The 22,308-nt window shown below is 43.6% G+C and overlaps 1 protein-coding gene across 1 annotated transcript in view; it reads right to left on the reverse strand.

The window, feature by feature from the left end:
• The window catches only part of USH2A (usherin), a gene marked incomplete at its 5' end in the record, with an annotated part of 567,922 nt that overhangs the window by 11,268 nt on the left and 534,346 nt on the right, over positions 1–22,308 (reverse strand). The window contains 4 exons of the mRNA XM_025209559.1: positions 4,157–4,333; positions 13,250–13,467; positions 15,278–15,516; positions 17,978–18,184. Of these exons, the coding sequence (XP_025065344.1) occupies positions 4,157–4,333; positions 13,250–13,467; positions 15,278–15,516; positions 17,978–18,184 (841 nt within the window). The remainder of the gene's footprint in view (positions 1–4,156; positions 4,334–13,249; positions 13,468–15,277; positions 15,517–17,977; positions 18,185–22,308) is intronic.

Raw genomic sequence — 22,308 nt, forward strand, 5'->3', positions numbered from 1 at the left:
TATCTGCTTTTGCCTATGAAACAGTAAATAAGTCCAGAGCAGTTAGTCAGTGTCCAACCCAATGTACAACTGAAGCCTTGTATGAATGAATGGATTTAAACACTGACCTCCCATACCGTAAGACAGCAAACCTGTAGGAGAAACAGCATCTTCCTGTTGATGCTAAGCCATTGGGCAACCAAATACTCTAACCATGTGGCTAATTAGACGAGCTATGTACTTGCACCACACTGAAAATATAGGTGAATTACATGTCTATGCAGGCAAAGTGTTTCCCTGATTCTAGTTGTGTACAACAGAATCTTCCCTATAGTAACTCTAGCAAGTAAGTCTAGTAAGTCTAGCAGGTGAAATAAAATGATTTAGTCCATAGTTCTCAACATATACTCTCTATTTTGCCCTGCAGACCTACGCAGTTTTCCCATTTCTTTCAATGAACGGCACCTAGATGCTGCCAGAGACAGATCCTTTGTTAGGCAGGAGATCAATGAATGTCTCTCCATTCATTCCAATGGTGAATTTAACCCATGCTAAGATAGAAGAGACATGCTTTTTAGCAGGTTTTTTGACTGGGGGGGAGGGAGGGTGTGTGCGTGTGTGTGTGCATGTGCATGGTGTGGCGTGTGTGCACGTGTGTGTGCACCCAATAGCAAAAAGCTCCTGAATATGTACAGTCATAGAAAGTTATGGTTGGAAGGGAGAGGTCACCTACTCCAACCCCCTGCTCAATGCAGGACCATCCCCAACTAGATCATCCCAGCCAAGGCATTGTCTAGTCAGGTTCTGAAAACCTCCAAGGATGGAGCTTCTGCCACCTCTCTGGGAAAGCTGTTCCAGTGTTTTACTATCCTCATAGTGAGAAAATTCTTCCTCATATCTAACCTAATATCTGTTAGACTGTTGCTCCTTGTTCTGTTATCTATCTGCCATGATTGACAACAGTCTAGTTTCATCCTCTTTCTAACCCCCAGGCTTCAGGTAGTTGAAGGCTGCTATTAAGTCCCCTTTCAGTCTCTGTTTTTCTAGACTAAATAACCCCAGTTGTCTCAATCTTTCCTCATAAGTCATATCCTCCATCCCCTGAACCATTTTTGTCACCCTCTTTTGGATTCTCTCCAATTTGTCCACATCTTTTCTGTAGTGGGGAGGCCCAAGACTGAACACAGTACTTCAGATGTGGCCTCACCAGTGCTGAATAGAGGGGAATACTCACTTCTCTTGACCTGCTCACAACGCAAATATTAATGTATCCCAGTATGCCATTAGCCTTCTTGACAACAAGGGCACACTGCTGGCTCATATTCAGCTTATTGTCCACTATAACCCCAGGTCCTTTTTTGCAGAGCTGCTGCCCAGTCAGCCAGCCCCCAGCCTGTACCACTGCATGGGATTGTTCCACTGGGTGCAGGACTTTGCACTTGTCCTTATTGAACTTCATGAGATTCTTTTTGGCCCAACCCTCCAATTTGTCTGGGTCACTCTGAATACTAGCCCTACCCTCCAGTGTATCTGCTACTCCTCCCAGCTTGGTGTCATTTGCAGACTTGCTGAGGGTGCACTCTATGCCATCTTCCAGGTCACAGAGTGTACCAAAGTAGTTGGAGATTAGGACACTTGCCCAGAACCATAGGCACCGAGTACGTGGGAGCCTGAAGGCCTTGGCCTCCCTTGGGAAGAGAACTGCTGGGACCCAAATCTGAGGAAAATAATGTAATATTTCTTCTTTAAAGGAGAAAAAAGTGGGAAACTGTGGGTTTCCCCTCTCAGGCTAGCAGAGTTCCAGCCTGCAAGGGGACTGCTTGGGGGTGGGGGAAATGGGCAATTGGAGGCAGGGGGTGCCACAAGCATGTACATACGCACATGCACATGGCAGCCAAGGAGAGGTGGAAAGCAGCTCCCACAGTTCCCTCTAAGTAAATCTATGGGAGCAGGGGCAGAGGGGGCACAAGCAATGCATTGGGGAAGTCGGGGGGAGGCACAGGTTATACATCAGGGGGTCAGCGAGCACAGGCAATGTGGTGAAGAGGGGTCGGGAGGACAAGGCAATGCAGCAGAGAGGGACACATGCCCCCCGAGATTTCTGCAACCCCAGGGGGTGCAGGGCACAGGGTTACAGCTGGGCCAGACCAGCTCCAGGCAGGAGTGCTTCCATGGTCCAGTGGACAGAAACCAGCATAGGAGGGAGTGCCATGCTGCCATGACCACCATAGCCAGATCACCTATGCCCACACACCCCCTTCCCCGCACACGGGGCAGCTGGTGGTAGGGTGTATATGTCCATCACCTTAGGCCATCTATCAGATAGATATAGATAGATATATATGTTATATAGATATATATAGGGCGAGGAGGAAGCCAGCAAGAGCCCAGGTACCCTAGCTTCTAGCCACACTCATGCTCACCAGTCCTCTAGTCACAAATCAGAGGTGTGTACGCAAGAAACAGTATTAGCCCTTAAGGTGTGACTACTCACAGTGGGCACATCTACATGTGTGCTTTAATGTGCAGTAGCCTATTTTATTGTGCATTAAAGAGTCATGTAAAAAACACATGCAATTACATTAATTTTCAGTAAAATAGGTTACTGCACATTAAGTGTCACTTAACCATGCACGTTCAGGCAGCATAATACACATTTCTTTAGTACCTCACACTGGACGTACGAAGTTTAATGCACATTAGAAAAAGTGCCTTAATACACATATAGACACACCCAATATGTTTTAACTTTAACTCCGATTAACAAGCCACAGATTTAATGTGGTTTAAGTGTAATGTGTAACTTAACCTTTAGGCAGTATCTTTTTTCACTCCATGTGCCTGAACAGAAGTTACCCAGAGAAATGGTGTTAGTGCCATTTCTTGGCATGTGCATACATTTTTAGATTCTATTTTGCCATCTAAAGAAATAGAATCGCACCACCATACCTGCCTGTGGGAAACCAAATGGATGTGACAGCAGTGAATGACCCTTCCGTGTTTATCCTGATAGTCTAGTGATTAGGACACTCACTTAAGAAGTGGAAAGTGCAGGTCCTTGCTTCCCTCACCCACAAGAGGTTGGAACTTCAGCTCCTAATTCCCAGTACAGTGAGCTAACCACCGGGCCACAAATAATGCATTATCTAATCTCCTGATGCTGCAGGGGTTGTTAAATTATACTTGAGAGATCCAAGGAAGAGGGCTAAGTCCCTTGCTACATAAGAAGGCCAAACCCCCATGGCTCCAGATATGCATATCCATAACATTCTTTTCATCCACAAAACTAGTTATCTTGCTGAAGAAGATCTAGTTTGGCATGACTTGTTCATAGTAAATCCATGATGGCTGCTTGAGATCAGCCTTTCCTTCTCCAGACACTTTCAAATGTACTCCCTTACGATATGTTCCAGTAACTTCCTGGGCATTGAGGAGGCACTAACTGGCCTTTAGTTTCCTGGCTCCTCCTTTTTGCCTCATTTTTTCCTGGTGGATCTCAAACACCTCTGGGTATTGAGGTGGATGTGCATTTACTTATCCCCACAACACTTAAGATTTGGTCTGGAAGATCCAAGCGCTCTATCCCAATCCAGCAAAACTTATAGAGCTACTTGAATCTAAACATAGGAATAGTCCCATTGACTGCTTTGGGCTCTTGATCTGCTTAATTTGGAGTGCTTAGTCAAATGGTTTTTGGACTATTTGCCGCCTTGCAAGACCGAGCCTTAAGAGTATCATGGATTTAAGGGCAGATCCTTCCAAAATTTTTCAACCCTCACTTTTGAGGGGAAGTTCTATAATCAAATCATTGAGGTCAACTCCACACTGTTCCCTGGCTATCTCTACTCACCCCCATAAGAAGACAGAAAAATGTTTCAGAAACATAACTGGTTACCGTTTTCCCCCTATACCTCTCATATTCAGTGACACCAAAAACAAAACTGATTTCCTTATTCTAAAGGAAAGGGCATTCATTTATCAGGAGAAAGAACATATACAGAACATATACCCAAAGAAGAACATATATCAGGAGAAGGTACATGTATGATACAAGGTTTTCAGAGAACCCCCCACAAATTTTGAGACATTTCAATATAATGTATTTCTTGGACAACTTTTAAAAAATTAAGCATTTAATACAATCAGACGAACACAGAAATGGGAACTAGAAACTCACTTTTGTCAGATGTCCTAGGTAAATTCAGCTTGGTGTCAAAGCCACTATAGACACGCTGTTTGCCCTCAGTTAACACATACTCCTTTAGCTGCCCATTCAGTAGGAAAGTGTAACTCCAGTCTAGGTGGACCATAGATAAATTGCTGGCAACAGAAAATGGACTTCTGTATTGAGGCACTGCCAGAAAAAGAAAGAACTTGTTTATAAATGGTTGGCATCTCGTTAACTTACATAGAGTGTATACATTAAAGAATACAGGCTGTCCTCTCTCACACTCAAACACATACATACAGAGAAAAGCAGGAGAGAGAGAGGGGGGAAAAAAAAGTCTGCCCATGGATAGCTATCCTGAAACATACTGTATCTGCATTCCAAGTAAAACCTACAAGGAAAATTAGCAGGGGGAGCTGTTTCTTACTATGTGCCTTACACTGTCTAGTACGGTGATCCTCAAAGGGTATGCTGTGAAAAATGATCTGGACGGGGCCCCTGCCAGGCCAGCTTCACATGGCTGGATCAAGCCCTGGCTGCAACAGCACTGCAAGCAGGGATTGGACCTTGGCTGGCAGCACTGCACGCATGATGTGGCCTATGGTCCAGATCTGGTTTATGGACTGGAGAGTGAAGTATGCCACCAATTTTAATCCAGAAAAAAAATGTACCCCATGTATCAAAAAGTTTGGGCAAAATGTGTCTAGTACAAGTGTATACCACCTCCCATTGTATGCAGAAAAGTAATACAAAGACATAAAAATATTCTGCATGACAGAATATGAGTTACTCCTTGTGTTGAGCTTTTGTCTCTCATCTATACTGGTGAAAACCACTGGAGTCATTTTGGTTATCTTAGTGTGCATAGAGTTGTTTACGGTCCCAAAGTTGCAGTGATAAGTAGAGATTATCTGGTTATGGATATCCTATGTTTGGGGGCTTTGATGGGTGTCACATGGGGCCAGGAAGGATTTCCCTCTCTTCCTCCCCATCCAGGTTGCTTATGGGGAGGGGGACCATATGTCCTGGTTTAGCCAGGACAGTCTTGGATGTTGAAGGCCAGTTCAGGCTGGCTGGTGAGAATTAAAACAAGCATCCCAGAAACATGGGAATGGGGTGCAGTCCAGTGGGGAGGCAGAGTGGTGCAGAGCAGCACAAAGCATCAGGCAGGTGGGCAGTTAGGCACCATTGTCTGCCCACCCGCCCATGTGCCTGGTGAACCATGGTGAACCATATGTCTGGTGAGCCTGGTGAACCAAGTGCCTGGTGAACCTGCCCCCCACCTCTGCCTGCAGTAGTACCACTGACTTGGGAGGGCAGGATGTGGGGAAAAGTGTCCCAGATGTCCTTATGGCCAGCCTACCTATAAAACTCTGGCTTGCATCTACCAATGCATCTCAAGCAAGACCCAAGAAGCCATCTTCCCACTTTACTCAGCCTTGGTGAGGCCATAGCTGGAGTACTGCATCCAGTTCTGGGCTCCACACTTTAGAAAGTATGTGGAGAATTTTGAGAGAGTCCAGAGGAGGGCCATGTGCATAATTAGAGGTCAAGAGAACAGGCCTTATGAGGAGAGGGTGAGAGCCATGGGACTCTTCAGCCTGGAGAAGCAAAGGCTCAGGGGTGACTTGGTGACAGCCTATAAGAGGTATGCATCAGGAACTGGGAGAACTTTTGTTCACTAGGGCACTCCAAGGGAAGACAAGGTCTAACAGTCACAAACTGCTGGAAAACCGTTTTAGACTGGACATAAAGAAAAATTTCTTTACCAAGTCTCCAGAGTCTGGAATAGACTCCCCCCCAGAAGTGGTGCAAGCACCTACTCTGGATACCTTTAAGAAATGCTTGAATGCTTATCTTGCTATGGTGATCTGACCTCAGCTGATTTCCTGCCCCCTGGGCAGAGGACTGGACCTGATGATCTCGCGAGGTCCCTTCCAGCCCTAATGTCTATGAAATCTATGAGTGTAAGATGGGGTTTTTTTCACCTTTCTCAGAAGCCCTGAGTGCTGGCCAGTTTGACTGGAGATTTTGACTGGGGAGTACTGATAGTTCTGCTTGGACTTAGAAAACAGAGGTTCTTTGCTGGAGGAACTTGCTCCTCCACTCAGATTCACATTAATCTTCACATTTGGAATGAAAGAAGAAATTTACTCCACAGATTGGCAGGGAGTGTGGGTTCCTTTTCTATCCTCTGTGTGTGGGGGGCAGGGATGGGATGGGGCAGGGAGGGAACAGTCCTCTTCCATAGATTATAACAAATTAATTCCAGTCCTTGCAGTAGTAGGACACTGACAGTGCCTTTGTTCTCTTGCTTTACCTGTGGCAAGTTAAAGGCATTTTTGATGTGTCAGGCATTCTGCCTGGTAGCTGTGTGTGAGGTTACTTTCTGAAGTTTTGGGGTGTTTATACACATGCTCCGGGTGGGGGAGCGGGTTGCTTTAATTAAAGCATCTCTGAGAGCCGCTCTAATTAAAGCTCCCAGTGTGTCATGTGTATCAGTATCCCTGTGCTAAGAAATGGCAGCAGGGGCGCTTTAATTAAAGCTTTAGTTAAAGCACCCCCACCACCGTTTTTCAGTGCAGGGATGCTGATACATGTGATGTTAGAGTCTGCTGGAGTACGGTAATTACCATATTCCAGCAGACTCGATTGAGTCTGCTGTGACACGCTGTAATTACAGCACGTCAGAGCATCCTCAGTGCATGTGTATAGGTGTCCTTAGACTAGATTAGACAAACATTTGTCTAGGATGCCTCAGATAGAGCCGATCCTTCCTTGACCAGGTCTTGAATTAGATGACCATCTCAGGTCCCTTCAAACCCTACTTTTCTATGAAAACCAGCCAAGACCTTCCTACCAAACCACCATGTGCATACAAGGTTCCAGCTAATGGATACACTACTATTCAGTATCTTTCAGATGGTAGAGTAATTTTCTCATATTTTGTTTAATTCCTACTCCCCGTTTAACAGGTAAAGGATCTTAGTATTAACTATAGTTGGAAGCTATTTTTCATATCAAATCAATATTTATAGCAACCAAGCCCAAAAGGCTAGATGAAGTTAATATATTTTTCTCCAAACTAAACTGCTTAGAAAGTGAATTATGTCCTTTTGGCACCCATTCAGTTTTAAAGCTTTTTCTTGAACCATTAGTTTATTTTCATAGATAGTTAAAAAGCCTTACAAACAGCAATTCACATATAATTCATCGCCCTGACTAATCAATCAATAGTGTAGTACATTAGTGTATAATCAAGCACTGGTCCCTAAATACAGACATGTTCATTTGTCATGATTTTGGCACTGTACTTAAAACAAAGAATGTCCATAAACCATTGTCTCCTTTTTTTAATGAAATGCTTCAGGTCTTACTAATGAAGGAGACACAAGGAGCGACAGTGAAGACATATATTTTAGTGGCTTAGGAGGTTGTTGTTGAGTAAGGCTAAATGCAGATATTCAAAAAGCCTGAGGCAGAAGCAGTCTAAGTCTTGCATTTTACTTTAAGCGCCTTAGGTTAAGTCAGGAGCAAATAGAATAGACATTCATCCTTTGGTGGGGGTGGGACACATGGGCTGCCTGCACTGGTAGAGGCCACCAGGTTGGGAGATGCTCCTGCACACTTCCCAGCAGGCTCTCCCTGCCAGGCCACTCCTAATTGGCTCCTGGGCCAAGCAGCCCTTCCCCCCACCTCCCAGAGCAATGTCAGCCACAGGCATGATAATCCTGCTCTGCCATGCCTAGCTCTGGTCCTGCATGAGCTGGTGCAACACCAGGGAGCAGGATCAGAGCTGGGAATCTCTCTTCCACTCTCCCCCAGCAGCAGGTGCCCGCAGTCTTGTGCCATGCAACAGGGAAAGGGGCACCCTGCAGAAGGAAGGATTGGGGTCCTTGGAGCTTTGACAAACTATGGCAAATTTTGACAAATTCCTGCAATCTCACTGGGTGCCTGCTGCCAGGTGTCTACCATTCTCCAAAGCTCTGACTGGCCTAATCCTTTCTTCTCCAGAGCATCTCCCCCTGCCTAGGGACACTGTATAAAGATAGGAAAATACTGAGCTACAGATGTTCCCCTTCCTCCCCAACTTTCTTGTTTGAGGCTGACAACACAGAGCAGCTGAGCACAAGCTGAGTTCCAGCATGCCTCTTTGTGACGGGGAGGAAACAGGGGGCTGCAAAGTCAGCACAGGATCTGATACAGAAGTTTGAAAGACCAGTTTAACTGGGACAGACTGGCTGATGGGCTCACCACCAGACCTGGACCGTCAGCTTGAGCCCAAAGGGCTCAGGCTTCATTAGTAGAGGCAGTTTTCCTTCCCCATCAATCAGGGGAAGGCAGAAAAAAGGCAGCCGCACCTTGACCCAGGGATGAGGTAAAAGAGACGACCAAAAAGGGAACTAACCCCTTGAGCTTTCTGATTGGTCCATTCCCAATGGAGGCAGAGTCTCCAGAAGGAATAAAAGCCCATGTGCTGAGCACACAGGTGGCTTTGACATGGGACAATGAAGAGGGCTGATGAAGAGCTGGTATTGCTGACCAGCGGGGCAGAGCAGTTGCCCCAAAAGCACCTGGAAGATGTCTTTGCTGGACAGGAGCAGCCAGTGGCTGGAGCCCATGCCCACAGTGGGGACTGTGGAGAGAGCCATGGCGACAGTGCACAGGTCGGTGCACAGAGGGTCTGGGATTGGATGGGACCATGGCAGCTGCACGAGCAAGCGTGGGTCCCCAACCCTGCACTAGGCGGGAATGGGAGCCCTCAGTGCATGGACTGGTGCACAGAATGGTGCAGGGAGAGTCTGGGAGTGGATGAGACCACAGCAGAAGCATGAGGCAGTACGGGTCCCCAACCCTGCATGAGGCAGGAGCCTAGCGCCCATTTGGTGCACAAAGTGGTACACTGGGCTGATAGAGTTGAATGGGACCTGGCAACTGCATAAGGCAGCGTGCATCCCCAATCTTGCACAAGGTAGGAGCTGGGCCATTGGTGCATGAAGTGGTGCATAAGGCCCTAGAGCTGAAGGAACACTGGGGCTGCACTAGGCAGTGCAGTCCTTTTCCCACTGCCCAAGGTAGGTGCCCCTTCAGTGCACAGGGTGGTGCACAGGGCAGAGAGTGGGCCAACGGGCCAGATGAGCTGCATAAGGCAGCTTGGGCCTTCTCGCTGGGAGTGGCATGGGTTAAACATCCCAGTGGGGGGCGTGGGGGGGTATGCTTTGCTCCAACATGCTGCTGGAGACAAGCCGAACCCTTCAAAAGCCATGGAGTCATGAGTCAGCCAGGAAGGGGATTCCCACAGGGGAGGAAGGGGCCCCACTGTGGACAGCTGAGGCGAAGCTCCTGATGGAAGAAGACAATTTGCCCTGGGACATAAAGAGGGATCCAAGGCTCCTGTTTGCTATGGGGGGTTCCCTGGTTTAGGGCCCTGCCTAGCTGAGTAACCTTCAGAGGGTAATGGTGTTTTATTAGGTGACAGGGTCCCTGCTTGGGTTGTTATTTCTTCTTTGGGAACAGCTGCTGTGCCACTGTTGGGCTCTGTTTCTTTTTCATGTTGCTGGGATTCTGTTATTACCGTGTCTTCATTATTGTGTTACAGTTACCCTGTATTTGTGTTTATTGTATTGGTTATTTTATGCATATGTGTTCTATTTGATGTAACCTTATTGTGTATGTTATATATTGTCCTATCACTGTCAGGTATTCCTGTCATTGGGTTGTATTGATTATCATTAGCTATGTATATTTTATTTGATGTAACCTTATTGCATATACTGCCTGTTATTCTTGTCATTAGTCTGTTGATTAACCTCCATTTTATCACTGAGTGCCTCCCAGCCCTACAGGCTGGAGGGCCCTGATGAGGGGCAGGGGCTGCTAGCTAACCTGAAAGCCACAGGGAATTAGGCCTATGCTTGAGTTCAGGGTTAATTTGAGTTTTTTGTCTGGGTAAATTTATATCTGTAAATAGCATTTATATTAGGGCTGTACGAAACAGCACCTTTCCATTTCGACTTGCATTTCAAGATTTTGATGGAACAGTGTTTCATTTTTAATTTCATTTCAATTCGAAACCATTGTTCTGTTTTGTTTCACCAAAACAGTTTCACTGTTTCGACACGGTTTCAACATTTCACCCATAGGCTATAAAGGGGAACCTCAAAACAGTCTATAACTCTGTCATTTTTGATTTGGACGAAACTTGCAGGAATGGTAGCCCCTTCTGAGGGCATGATGCCTGCCAAGTTTCACAGAGATAGGTGCAGAGGCTTCAGGGAAACTGCACCTCAAATTCTTGAAAGCAAAAAACTCACGTCACATGTAAATGTTAAGCCACAGTGGGGCCAAAACTGCATGCATGCTAGCCCCTGCTGAGGCCACAAAGCCTGCCAGCTTTCAAGCATATAGGTGCAGGGGCTTCTGAGTTCTGGGGCCCTGCACCTCAGGCTGCTGACAGGCAAAACTCGTGACATGGGTGCTTGTGGGACTGTGTCCGTCTTGGGACAGAGAGAGGTGAAAACTGCAGGCCTGCTAGGCCCTGTTGTGGCCACAAAACCTTCCAGCTGTCAAGGAGATAGGTGCAGGGGGAGTCTGGGTTCTGGGGCCCTGCACCTCTAGCTGCTGACAGGCAGAACTCGTGACATGGGTGGGTGACTGTGTGTGTGTGAAGGTGTACCCTCACTCAGCTGACACCAAGGCAGAAAGCAGGGCAGTTCAAACAATGCTGCCTTTTATGCACTTTTTCCATCCCTCCCCCAGAGCACTGGGATTGGACGGGACCTCAGGAACGGATGACAGTCTCTGGCCAGCTACACAGTCAATAATGAGAGCACTCATTCCTCCCTCTTCCCCCTCCCTCTCCTTACTTTAGTTTCTGTTTCCCTGCAGGCAAGCCCAGCTTGAGCTTCAAAACTCAAAACATTTTGAAAATTTTGAAATGTTTCAACTTGCTTTGTTTTGTTTCGAGGCTATTTCGAAGCTCTCTGTTTTGTTCTGATTTAGCTGTTTCAAGGTTGAAACGAGTTGAAACAGCATCGAAATGAAACTGCTGGTGAAATTTCGCACAGCCCTAATTTATGTATATGTACGTATGAAAGTTTATGGCTCTGTAGAGAGAAGGAGGTGAGCTGGCTTATAGTTAGGCAGCCATGCTCCCCACAGCATATACATTCCCACTAACATGGGCACCTGTTGCCTCCCAGGTCTGGGGGGTCACCAGGTTGCTGACCGGGGGGGGGGGCGTCCCCTAGTGGCTGATTGCTGAGCCTGAAATCACCAGTTGCAAAAACGGAGGTACACTTCCCCCAGCACTTCCAGTTTCATGCCTGGCATTTCTAGGGGGTGCATGGCCAATCTCAGGGGTTACATGTCCACCCCATGTGCATCACCAATGCCCGCTAACATCCCTTCCATTTGAAGAGGGGGTACCTTCCACATACCGCCCGGGTTACATAACCTAAGTCGCTTAACTATATGCATCCAGGTCTATCTTAGATTAGGTTTTGCCATCTTTAAACTGGTCTGTGTGTGCCGAACTTCTATTTGGTTATGGGTATGTACCAGTTTCCAATAATTTTTACTGGTGTAAGTGCAACATCTGTACCTAGCCTAAATTAATAACTTACTAGTGGATACTACTGCTCTCTATTGGAATCAAACCAGTACTTCATCACAGTCATTATACTGCTAAACAATAATGTATACTGTGTTATAAAAGAATAGGTATGATTGTATATACGTCACTGATCAAGAGTTCCAAATGTGGATGTGGCCATTGCAGTAATGCTAGACTATGAATTTAGTAGATCTCCTCCTCCTCTCCCACAAAATATAGCTCTACTGATAAAAGCACAATTTTGATGGAGCAATTGCATCTATACAGGGTCTTCTGCAGCAATCTGAGGTCACATCTCTTTCACACCTGTGATAAACATGTTGTTTACTCCAGTGGAAGGACCTTCTGCTATTGGAGCAGGAGAGCGTGATTTCTGTCTTTAATGTCATTATTATGCCACATAAGGGCTATAGAGCACTTCCCAAGAGGTCAGCCCTTTAATTACAATATGTTAGTAAACTGTACAATGTCTTATTTGGTGGCTTAGATTTCAGTACCTTCCATACAAAGTTTGCTTGTGGTAGAAATAGGGATTTTTCAGAGATGTGGTTTAGTAAATTTTGAGGCTATTGTGTGCCAAGAGAATATTCTTTGCCAGGTAACCAGCATATGTACTGCCGAGACAAATTGCCTATTATATCCATTTTCCACTATTTTGGCTATGACCCTGTATTTACAGGGGAAAAAAGATTGTGTTAAACTACTGCAAATTCAGTTTAGATTATAGAATCAACTAATATCTTAGTTTGATTGTAAAATCAACTTAAATACATAATGTCTGTGTATTTATTTGCTATGTAAGCCCCATGTGTATAATGTTTGAACATATAATAATGAGGAATTCTTCTCTTTTTTTATAAAATGGTCCAATTCCACGTATATAAAACAGGCAAAACTCCTGTGATGTTCAATGGGAGAGATACTCCCATGAGAACTACAGGATCAGACCCTCCAAGAAAACCACAGTGCCCTCAAAAAGTCCTGCTTTCCTCTTTCTTTGTGCCAACCTTTCTTCCTTGCCTACATTCTGACCAGGCACATTTATTTTTATTCAATCATAGCATCATGAGGATGGAACCATGGCACGAGAAAGGACCAAAAAGGTCATCTAGTCCAACCCCCTGTACAAATGTCTGATTTGCTTTAAGGGGACATGTTCCACATACTTAATATGTCCCACTATGAATAAAGGAAGAGCTTTCATGACTATAAAAGGTAGAAGGACAAGGAGCTTGAAATGAGAAAGGAAAGGTTTAGACTAGATGGTGCAAAAATAGTACTGAACAGTAAGAACAATCAAACAGCAGAGCTAACTTCCCTGGAGCAGGTGGCTGATGCATAATTACTGGAGATGGTTAAGGAAGGATGCTAGTGGGAATGATATAATGAGTTCTTTAAAATAGATGGGAATAGGCTTAATGATTTTTCTGACCCTATACAGTCCCACATACTAGAAAGATAATTTCTTACTGTCCCCATATACTCACATTCCTTCTTGGTAGTAAAGCTGATCCATTCTGAAGCACTGCTGCCCACAGAATTGTAGGACACCACTCTCAGGTTGTAAGCTGTGTACGGCTGAAGGTCACTCACGTTGGCACTCTGACCCTTCCCTTTATATTTCACTTCAGTTGGACCAGGACTGCAAGTCTTTGCCACTGACTTTAAGTAGGGAGGGCAATAAGTGTGCATGTGGAGCTCATAGCTAGAGAGAAAGAGATTGACATTTGGATGAGTCTTATTTGAGCAAACAATCAGGTAGCACACTTTCCCCATGTTTTCTGGAGGCCTGGCTACTGGCTATTACTCCGTATCTTGGATCATCTTTGTTGCCCCTTTCTGTACCTTTTCTAATTCTACTACATTCTTTTTAAGATATGGGTACACCATGGATTTATATAGCTGCATGGTGATGTTTTCCCTTCTGTTTTCTATTCTCTTAATGATTACCAGCATTTTATTGGGTTTTTTGGTGGCCACTGAGAATTGAGCCAATGTTTTTAGGAAACTATCTATAAGCTAATTCAGAGCCCAGGATTATGTACGTATTGTTGAGGTTATTTTTCCTCATGTGCATATCGTGCACTTGTCAAGACTGAAGTTCTTTTCTGCCTGCTCATTTAACTTAGTGAGATTTTTCTGCAGATTTTTGCCAGGAGGCTGGGTTTGACTACCTGGAATAATTTAATATCATCTGCAAACTTTGAGATTTCACTGGGCACTCCCTTTCCATGGTCATTTATGGAAATTCTGAACAAAACTGGGCCCAGAACAGATCCCTGTAGGATCCCAATTTCAGCTTTCCTCTATCCTGAAAATGACCATTTAGGCATTTGTTTCCTATATTTTAAACAGCTTTCAATCCAAGAAAGAACCTTTCCTCCAATCCTGCAGCAATTTAATTTTTTTAAGAGCCTGGGTGAGGGCCCTTGTCAAAAGCTGTTGGAAAATCCAAATTTATTATATCAACTGGATCCCCCTTGCCAAAATGCTTGTTACCATCCTCAAAGGACTCCACAAGACAGGATTTCCTTTTACAAAATCATAATGACTCTTCTCACAGCAGATCAAATTTGTCCATGTGACTGCTGATTTTGTTCTTTATTATAGATGCTACCAACTTGCCAAGGATAGAAATGAGACTTATTGGTCTGTAGTTCCCAAGATCACCTCTGAAGCCCTTTTTTGAAGATGGGTATTATGTTGACAACCCTCCAGGTCTTTGGTACAGATGCTGCTTGTAAAGGCAGGTTACATACTACTACCAACAATTCAAACATTCAGAATATTACTAGGTATTTCCAAGGTTTGAAAACCTACAGGTAGCAGCCTTAGGTAGTGCAGAATAGTGCCTGCTTAGAGCTTGATCTTTTGCTCACCAAATTTAAGAACAAAGCACCCAGTTACTTCAGTAAGATACAACTTTTTGAGTAGACTTGCTGTATGGGAGGAAAGGAAAAAACAAAACAAAACAAAAAAAAGGTGATGCTTGCTGTCCACAGATTTACTTCCAAACCTAATTGAAAATGTTGACTTTGATCAACAAGACCACTTGTGGTCTAGATCCTCTCTATTTCAGAAATTACTCCTTGGCCATTTTGTCTCTTTGAAATAAAGGACTTTCATTACTAGCCTCTCTAAGGAAGTGGCTGGAAGTCAGAAGTAGGCTGTTCTTAGTGGAGGGCTTTTGATTCTGGAATCAATTCCCTGAACAGTATATCAAAAGGGACAGTCAACATGCAATGCAATGTTCCTCTACTCATGCAATATTTTCCTTGAGACAAATGCTAGAGAACAGCAAGCAGCAGTTAAGATTTGAGGCACTATATTCAAAATGAACTTATGCTACTTTGGATATCAGCATCATTATTTACAAATACATTAAGGAAAACTCAAGATAGACCTTGATCTCAAATCTCACTAACAGATTTGGCCAAAAAAGTGATATTAAAGGAAATAGTACATCTAATTGACCCTGCTGGTGTTGAAATTCTCAACCAGACTGTGATTCTTACCTTTTCATTATGCCATTGGGTGACTGAGGTGCACTCCACTGGAAAGATGCCATTCTTGAGGTTACAGTATGGATATGTGGAGGGGGCTGTTCTGAAGGTGGAGCTGGCTGAGTGGTCAGTTGAGCTACTGGCCCTTTGCTGCAACAGTTGAAACAGGTGCAGGCCTCTACACCAACAGAGTACGTAGTGAAAGGTTTAAGGCCATGTATTGTTTGCTGGGTGGCAGTCCCTTCAGACAACTGCAAAAGGCAAGAGGGAACTTTAGAGTACCTTGTACTGCACAATGCACATATTCATTAAACATTCTGAGTGGTAAGGCAAAAGAAAGAAAAAGCTCAGAGTCTGAGCCCTGGGTAAGGAGAAATCCAACACATTCTACCCTAACACATGAATGCCATTAAGTTTTGACAGATAACTGTGCGGACAGTTATTGAGGAAGATGGTCACGACAAATGGGATGTGAGCAAAGGCTTCTGATTCTCATCTGCAATCAAAGGGTACAGCACTTGACACTGAGGTACTTCCTTAACTGAATATTGATAACACGGATCTTAGTTTACTCATAGGCATGTAGCATTTTTACACCGGCTTGCTGATCTGTCTTGAGGTATTCTTCAGCACTCCCTACTTTGCCCCCAGATCACTGAGGATTTCTTGCCTCAGTGACATTATGTGAGATTTTCTGTCAATGGCTGGATTCAGCCTCGTTCCAGCCCACAGAGAAGAAACAGAGCAGCTTTGCAGCCCTACTAACGCTCAAGACTGCAGCAGCTCAACCTTGGCTGTTCAGCCACACCCACAGAATGGCAGCAGATCTCCCTAGATGTGAATCTAGGCAGGAGATTCACTCCAAAACTAGTATCTTACGGTGAATTTACATGTTATACTTAGGCCACACTAAATCTGTAGAAAGTTAAGTGAAGAAAGGTGCGGTGAGCATAGAAAGTTCATCTGTAGAAAGGTTAGTACATGCTGTGTGCATTCACACATTGATGGTTTATACTATTTTTTTTTTGTTTTGCCTGCACAACCACTAGAGACTTGCCGCTAGAGAGCTGGTGAACAGGCGCATGGCTAGAAGCCAGGACACAAGGACTCTATCTCTAATTTGGATAGGGGTTGGGGGCTTAGAGCAGTGTATCCTGGGATGCTGGAGGACTGCAAATTGCTCATTTTATCTCCATAGAGCAGACTCAGGTTACCTTAACATGACTTGGGTAGCATAGTCCAGAGTTAACTCTTGCCTGAAGTGCCATAACTTTGAGATGCTCAGAGGGCAGTTAGCATGTCTTAATAAGCTTTAATGTGCAGATGCTCACATTTTAAGTGCCCTTAGTACGGTCTAAGAATAATCTTTGGGAAACAGGAAGACGGGGAGCCTTAAACCTGTCCTACACCCACAATGAGCAATGGAAGAACACCAATTCTACAATGTTCAGGGCTCTCAAAGGTTAAGCGAGTGATTGAATTGTTACTAACTTCATCCTTATCAAGTAGTTCTGTGCTATGCAGTATCATTAGGCTCCTCAAATCTACATTAAAGCCAGACTGCAGCAGCCCAAACTTGCAGATTCCCTGACTGACTTCAGAAACATAGACTCCAAACACTGATCATTGCCTAAGCAATTGGTTTATTGAGACTGACTGAACTGAAGAGATGGCACCCTTTAAGGGCCACCACAGCCTGGGTGCAGCAAAGGACTGAAATGCTTGGTGGTGGTTACAACCCAAACCAAAAATAAATAAATGACTTGTTTCAGGTGTGTGCCCTATACACCCAGCATTTTTTACAGATACACGTGATCCCAGACCTCCTAATGCTTGTTATACATTTCAAATAAGGTAACATGGAATTTTTTTAACCCAGTAGTAACTATTTAAAACACCTGGCTCCCCACATTGCTTAAATGTTGATGATAGCATGCTTGGCTTTATTCCTCATTTAGATTACTTTTTCTGCATAGAATATGGCAGGCCATAAAAAAAACCTGCACAGCACTTTTAATACTTGTAGTTGGGCTACATAGCAGGGCGGTTACCAGAGGGCTCAATGGAGCAGATACAGAAGAAAATCCTCAAACACCTGATATAGTATATTTTCCCCCTGATGCCTTTGGATGCAGTGACAAGGATAGGTTAGGGAAGGAACTCATATTGCATGGCTGGAGACAGATGGACACCCTTATGAAGTATTAGTTCTGTCACACCAGGTAAACCTGTCTTGCTAGCAATCCTTGAAACCTCCCATTGTAGGAATTGCTGGGTTACCATCTCTCAAGACTGAACTGAGGGAACAGAAGTCATTTTAAAACATTATAACATACTAACTAAGAGTTCAGTGATTTCTGACTGACTAGACTCCATGCCTAACCAATTGGTTTATTGAGACTGAACTGAAGAGATAGCTCCCTTTAAGGGCCACCACAGCCTGGGATTCTTCTCACATTTTTTTCAGTATGCTACCAAATAATGAAGGTTTTGGAGGCAAGGTTAATTCTTTTGAAAGCACAGGATTTAGCTAAGTACGGTGCCAGTCCTTTTTCAGCCAGAAGAAAGCATTGCAGAGCAGAAATAAAACACACACTTGCATGCACATGCAAATGCACAAGCACACAAAAAGCTAGCAAAAAATAGAACTGAAAAGTCTAAACATATCCAGAGTTCAACTAGAAATACAAATTTTGCTTGGTTCATACTCACCACCACTTCAGTGCCTCTGGTGTTAGAGAACAGCCGGTAGAGACTAACTATCCCATTTGGTTTAAGAGGTGGGCTGATGTTTACCACAGCTAAGGTAGAAGCCACAGTGTGGAACTTAGGTGCATGAAGGCCTTCAGGTGGGGCAGAGCCTGTCCTACAGCGTGACCAGCTGCTTGGAGCCCGGCCTGCAGAATTTATGGACCATACCTCAAAAAAAAAAAAAACACATAACAAAGAGCAATTTATGAAGGGGTTGAGCCTGGTAAATACTGAGCATTTCAGGGTGGTGCTGATTTGGTGAGGCTGTTTGGAAGAAGAAGAAACTATGCTATAATTTAAGGCAATTGTGCAGCATATCACTAGACCCTCCATGTAGAAATAAGCTCATACATTAGTGGAGAAACAAGAACATTTTTTGCCATTGTCATCAGGGAGGGCAAGTAAACTGTATCCAGGGCAAGTATTCTTTCATTAGGTTCATGCAAGGCTGAGCAATTTTGTTTTTGCCAGGCAATACAGTATAGAAAGGAGCTTCCAAATTATACCCAGGATAAGGCTCAACATCAAGTCACAGAACATACAAATTCTGATGTTATCCAACAGAAAATACTGACCCAGGCTGCAATTCTGCCATTGTTCTCCCACAAGTAGACACAGAGGCATAACAGGGCAACTTGGCACAGGGGACAGCAGTGATGCACAGGACACAGACAGCTCCTGGGTGCTGAATAGACCCCTGTGTCCATGCCAAGCCCCAGTTAAATTAGCCTGGCTCCAATTGGGATTTTGATTCTGCTTACTGATTTAATTACAGGAACAGGGCTTTATTTATTTAAGCAAGCTGTAAGGAGACATCACTCTATTAACTCTATTAATATAATCAATCAATTGACAACATTTTCTGTAACTTGTAAGATAACCACACTTTTCTGAGTGTCCTATTAAAGTCAGAATCTCTAATTTATTCATTTACTTTTGCAAGAACATTTGCTTCATTGGCAAAGCACAAAGACAGTAGCTTCAGCTCTAAGGTCTCAAAATTTAACAGCTTGAATTAGGCCTGATTAAGAACTACATGTCTCTACGAACTGTGCCTACTGATTTTGTCAGCTTCCCAAAACCAGACTGATCTGCAGACTACATAAAACTCAGCACTTATTAAACAAAGTCTCCAACAAATCTGCATGAAAATTAAATTTTGCTTTCATCAAGGAGTGAATAAACATATGGAAGGATGTATAATCTTATTTATCAAAAACCATTTGTATAATTAAACACGAATATCATAAAAGGTTGCCTTAGGTCGTCATTTGCATGAGTAAGTAATTTGTAGAATGTCAGGTACAATAGACAGAATAGATGGATGTGTGAGTGTATAGGGTTAAATTAGGCTCAATATTAGCCAACCACATAGTGATCAATCAGAATGATAGATCTAAATGGCAACACAAGAGGACTGTCTGAGCGATTTTTAGTATAAGTATTCCTTAGTAAGCTTTCATGTTGAGCAGTTCTAACTACAGTAAAACACATTCTTATGTAATCTCTCCTGGGCAGGTCTTCTTTTTTTTAAGTTTGCATCTTCCTATCTAAACTGACCCTGGAGAACTTTTACTAGTGTTCTGAATTTACAACAAGTTCAAAGAAGCCTAGGACATTTCAAAAGAGGGCTCGTACTGGAAAGTAAAGATGTTTAATGTTGTGAGCTGAAAACCATAGGTAGCAGTTAAAGTTAAGGAATTCAAGTTATTCCCTCACACTGTTTATAGTACATAATGCTATTAAAGGACACATTACTCATCGCTACAAATGAGACCCTAAGCCCAAAGGTTTATGCAGAGTGCTTTTGTTTCAATGAAATCTGTGATATATCTATAGTGAACTCTTCATGAAGCCAAACTCCTTTCAGTTTACTGCAATAGGTCAAACCCTCTATCTCATTTAAACCCTTGCTGCTATAGAGATTTGCCAACTGTAGTTCATTTTAAAGGGGCATATTTCTGCATAGAAGGACAGTTCTTAAGAAGGATGAGGTTCTGAATGACCCACCTGTATTGACTCAAAACCAGACTTGGAGCCAATGCTCCAGAGTTCTATTTTAAGCTACGGGAATAAATGTGTGTAGTGTTAACGAACAAAGCCCAGACCTACAAAAGGTCCAGCAGTATCAGGCAGAGATACTCAAGCTACTCAAGCAAGAACTGGAAGTAGTATAGCCATGTTAGCCCAGCATTGTGCATATGCTAATTAACTCATTAACTGAGAGGAGTTTTGTACCTGCAAGTTATTGCACCTACTAAAACATTGAAGGGAAAGTCAAGGACCTTTTAAACATGTTTTATCTAGCATTCCTGAACATTAGAACATATTACAAGGATGAATGCTAGGTAAAACATGTTTTCTGTATATTTAAAACTGCATTAAGTCTTTCAGCAATGCATCAATCTAAGATGTGATATGGTTAAGACAAGGGAAATGCAATAACATTCATAAATGGTTCTAACACCTTTAGTATATAGAGACATCAACACTGTTGAGTGTATATATATTTATACAAGGTATATTTTACTTTAAAAAGCCAGCTGAGAACATAAGTATAGGAGGGGGAGAATGACCATGGCACTAGATAACCATTGTAGGTGGAGGCACTTCACAGAGAAAAGAAAACCCACTGAACAAGGTACACATAACTTAAATTCCCTGAATATATTATCTCCAACTCATTAAAGCTTACATCATGGTTTGTGGCTCAGAAGCCTGCCAAAATTCATGTAGCCCTCAAAGGGTGTATTATCTCCAGGAAGCCAGGAGGGGGCTCCCAAAGCATCTCCAGAAGGAGTTATTCATACCTCTTCATCAATTCGCTGGCCACCTGCCCAGACAGCACTTTGAAGTAGGGTCAGAGAGAGAAGCTCTCTGGAGGCAATATATTCAGAGAACTAGAGAATTTCACTTACAGGTAAGTAAGCTTGTTTTCTTCATAAATGGGTCTCTAGAGACCTCTACTCGTAGAAACTGGCAGCAGCAATCACCCCAAACAGTCATATGACAGCCTCCAAATTAAACAGCATAGCCAAGAACTGGCAAAAACTATGTTCCAAGTGACAGCTCGGCAAGATCTCAACCACAAGGGGTGGCATAAACATGCTGCAAAAAATGCTATTGCTCTCATTCCATGAGCCCAAATTGAATAAACTCTGACTTGTGATAATATCCATGGGGTTTCCCATATATCCACTCTCTGAAATTCAGGCCCAGGTCTTTCAGGAACCTGGATACTGACAACTCCCACTGATAGCATTGAAATCAGTTTATCCCTCAGACATAGATAGAGATCATGGTACCACAGATGTTGGAAAAGGAACAAACCTGTTAGGTCACCTAATCTACCCTCTTACCTGCGCAGAAGTGGTCACTATAATGTTTTTTAAATTCAGGTCTTCACAAAGGGTTTTGAAGAAGAAAACTCATTTTCTGTTATCAAAGTATGATAGGAAGCAAAGTTATTCAAGTTTACAGGAAATTCTAACATGAAGTAAAGGGAAAGGCTAACTCTTCCCCAGCACTGTAGCGGAGGTGAACCTCTAGGGGAAGAAAGGTATTTCATCAGCAGGCAAACAAAATGACATCTCATCTGATGAGATAATAGAATGTAAAGCTGCTGCGAAAAATAAGCAAGTCAGAGAAAATTAGCATAAAGAACAAAGGTAGTCCAAAGTTACAATACCGAGCATAGACCAGTAAAGAAAACAGCTTTTGACCATCTACTGCTGACTGACTGAAGGAGTGCAGTCACAGCTAATTCAGTGGCAGTTTTGTGAAGCGAGTATTTATGTTCTTCACACTATATTCATGAAAGTGGCACAGCTACCAAAGAGCCCTCATCTTCAATTAAATGAAAGCTCAAAACAGCATATGCTGTCAGAAGACCTGGTATTCTGTAGTCTTCTATGTGTCAAAGAGAGACACAGAAGACCAGCTCAAGCCTCAATTGTTGCACAGATGTACAAGACATAGATAAGATATAAAGGGCCAATTTCTCTACTCCTACCAAGGAATCAAGTGCAGTTGAAGTCCTTCCAGGGAGCCTAAAGTCTCTGTGAATCTAGCTGTGATGTTGGCTTTAGCCTCTCCCCAAAAGGGACCCTGCAGCTCTGTTCCAAGTCTGTTGGCAACAAAGGGAGGAGTGCATCCCTATAGGCAGGCCCTGTAGCTACATGCCCCTTCATTCCTAACCTTTCAGTGTTTCTTTCTCAGTTTTCAGTCAGCCTCTAACAGTATGACTTAATAAATGAGGGCTTTTTGCCATCACTCAATAGAGATATTTTTGT

The sequence above is a fragment of the Alligator sinensis genome, unplaced genomic scaffold (genome assembly GCF_000455745.1).
Source record: "Alligator sinensis unplaced genomic scaffold, ASM45574v1 scaffold842_1, whole genome shotgun sequence".
In the NCBI taxonomy this organism is placed as follows: Eukaryota; Metazoa; Chordata; order Crocodylia; family Alligatoridae; genus Alligator; species Alligator sinensis.